Here is a 3,134-nt window from a genome sequence, read left to right as displayed (position 1 = left end):
TAAAACCTTTCTATTCCTTTAAGCCTCTCCCCTCAAATCATATGGATACTATTATATGCAACTTGAGAATAAAGAAAATGATGTAAGCTATGAAAACATATAAGGCATATATAGCTTAAGTTCTAAAAATAAGGCCAAGCATTGTAACAAGTGAAGAGTTGGTTAGCTTTTTGCCTAATTATTAATAAGCATCTTAATTAATATGAAAAAACAAAATTAGTGCAAAAAGCTGCACAATCCCAATAGTAATTACATGTTATCATAGGTCCTATAGGATTCGTGCAAAGTTGCAAAAGTCCAGTTTTGTACCATTATTTGTGACAAGATATATTTAATGGTGAGAATGGCTAGTTATAGTGATAGTAAAATTATTAAATTTTCAACTCTTTGGTAAAAAATAATAATGATGCGGAAGCTGTATTTAAAATGGCATCAAGGAAAAGTTAAACCTTAAAAAAAAAATGTGGAAGGTGTATTTAAAATTGATGTACTCTTTGTTTTTTGTTCAAATTAGTTTGAAAATAATTGAGCCAAGTAATTCAATTCCTTGCAGAATTACCAATTAAGAGATATAATTAGCCCAAATATATTCAGGCACCATGCTAACAAGTTAGTATAGTTCTAACCTTTATACATATATAACTGTTCTCTTCATGATGTGATGTGAAATTGTGAATCATGTGATGAGAGAATAATTATTTGGATCCATTATATTTTTTGCATGTACTCACTATTTACTAGTAGCAACCATATAAGAGAAAAGTGTATTTTTTTTTTTAACTTTTCTCCATCTAATTTCTCTAAGTTTTGTCTAATAAAACACACATATTTTCATTAGTTTGTAACAATACATGTTAAGAAAAAAGGAAATAAAAAGTCTTTATTAAGAAAATAGAGAAGAGGTTAATACATAGTTGTGAATCATGTGATGATGAGAGAATAATATTTTGGATCCATTATATTTTTTGCATGTACTCACTATTTACTAGTAGCAACCATATAAGAGAAAAGTGCATTTTTCTTTAACTTTTCTTCATCTAACTTTTCTAATTTTTTGTATAATAAAACACACATATTTTCATTAGCTTGTAACAATGCATGTTAAGAAGAAAGGAAATAAAAAGTCTTTATTAAGAAAATACAGAAAAGGTTTGTGATGAGGGAATATTTTTTTGGATCCTTTATATTTTTTGCATGTACTCATCATTTTCTAGCAACAACCATATAAGAGAAAAATTATTTTTTCTTCTAACTTTTCTCCATCTAACTTCTCTAAACACTCTCAACTTGTCAACTAAACCTTCTTATGATCTAAGGACTAAGGATACACTATATAAAGGCTCCTTATGCTTCTTTGTTTAACACATTGTCTCTCAATATTCTCTCACCCTCATAACACCATTGATCATGGCTACCATTTCTCTAACCCTCTTCCTCTTCTACATAACACTCCTCCACCATGTTTCCATGTTCGACACTTCTCAAGCCACCACCACTAGTGGTAGATCATTACTTCTTGATCACCATTTAGGTGAGGGAGTGGCTGCTCACATGGACTGGAGGGAAAGAGGAGCGGTTACACCAGTGAGGCAACAAGGGACATGTGGTTAAAAACTATACTTCATTTTTTTTATTGAGCTTAATTGTTTTCCTTTTGGTATATACATTATGATCATCTAGCTAGCTAGTTTTCTTAATGAATTTAACTCTAGAAAAAAAATGTGTATGGATAATCAATTATTGAAAAGTCGTATTTATTTTATTGGTTAATTCAATATTGTGAGGAGTAACACTTAATTTGAATTTTGTGCATATTGTTCCATTAGTAAAATTTGAGTCTATTGATGTATTTTGTGGCATTTAAAAGAAGTTAGTAATTGTTGAAGCAATTTGTAGTATACAAAACCGGTATTAAAGAAAAAAAAGGCCACAATTTAATAATATCAATACCACTAAAAATAATATTTTTGTAGTGTATACTAATATTTATTCACTTTCCCCTTTGTAATCACTTTTTTTATGTATTAGGTGCTTGCTGGGCATTTGCTGCCGTGGCGGCATTAGAGGGAGCGCTCCAGATTGCTAGTGGCACACTCGTGTCCCTCTCGGAGCAACAACTGATTGATTGCGTCAAAGGTGGTAGGAGCGATGGATTCAAGGGTGGATTTTCTGAAGAAGCATTTGACTACGTTACAAGACGGGGTGGCATCTCTACTGAGGCAGGTTACCCTTATGAGAAGGCGGCTGGAACATGTCGCTTCAAGGAGGCCTCTCAAAGAGTTTCTTTTCCGATTCACGGCTATAAGTGGGTCTCTTCAAACAATGAAGAGGCGCTCATCCAAGCGGTGGCCAAGCAACCCGTGATAGTTGGTATTGATGCCGCAGGAGACGATTTCAAGCACTACTCAGGGGGAATTTTCAGAGGACAATGTGGAACATACCTGAATCATGCCATAACCTTTGTTGGTTTTGGTATTGATAAAGATGGTTTGAAATATTGGATTGGAAAAAACTCGTGGGGCACCGACTGGGGAGAAGGAGGTTATATTAGGCTTCCGAGAGGTGGATATTCAGAAGAAGGCATTTGCGGAATCGCAATGTCTCCCCTTTATCCAAAAATCCACCATGTTGCCAAACTTAATATTACTGGCAGTGGATCTTCTTCCCTTTCTATATGTGTATTTTATTTGATTTTTTTGTTTTTTTAATTTTTTTCCAATTGAACATGTAATGTGAAGATAATTATGGAATAAAATTTATCATTTTTAGTAGAGAAAATTTGTGATTATTATAGACTTATTTAATTTTTGATTGGGATATTATTTAATTTATTTCCAAAAAAAAAAAGAGATGTCAAACTCCATTTCTGTTCATGAATCTCATAGTCATAACACATATTTTGTCTATTCTATTTCAGTCACTCACTTTTTGTTTTTTTAGTGAAAGATTAGTTTTCAAGGAAATGGACTAAAATCAACGATAAGGAGTAGATATATAAACGAGCATACCATCTGCATAACACCAATATTCACCACATTTAAAGACAGATTTCACTAGCTTTTGAACAATTGACAATCCGTCCTTCCAATTATTGTTCCCAACATGAATCCATATTTCCTTAGCATGAGCAAGGG

At 32.7% G+C, this 3,134-nt stretch overlaps 1 protein-coding gene across 1 annotated transcript; it reads left to right on the top strand.

Moving 5' to 3' along the window:
- The first annotated feature begins 1,407 nt into the window (after positions 1–1,407).
- Positions 1,408–2,719, top strand: LOC130744521 (senescence-specific cysteine protease SAG12-like). Its single transcript, XM_057596696.1, has 2 exons — positions 1,408–1,606; positions 2,029–2,719. The coding sequence occupies exons 1-2, from the start codon at positions 1,408–1,410 to the stop codon at positions 2,706–2,708; spliced, it is 879 nt and encodes a 292-aa protein (XP_057452679.1). The 3' UTR covers positions 2,709–2,719.
- The last annotated feature ends 415 nt before the right edge of the window (positions 2,720–3,134 follow it).

The sequence above is a fragment of the Lotus japonicus genome, chromosome 3, assembly GCF_012489685.1.
Source record: "Lotus japonicus ecotype B-129 chromosome 3, LjGifu_v1.2".
NCBI lineage: Eukaryota > Viridiplantae > Streptophyta > Magnoliopsida > Fabales > Fabaceae > Lotus > Lotus japonicus.
The sequence above is the reverse complement of the archived record's forward strand: the minus strand, read 5'-3'. Positions and strand labels throughout refer to the sequence as shown.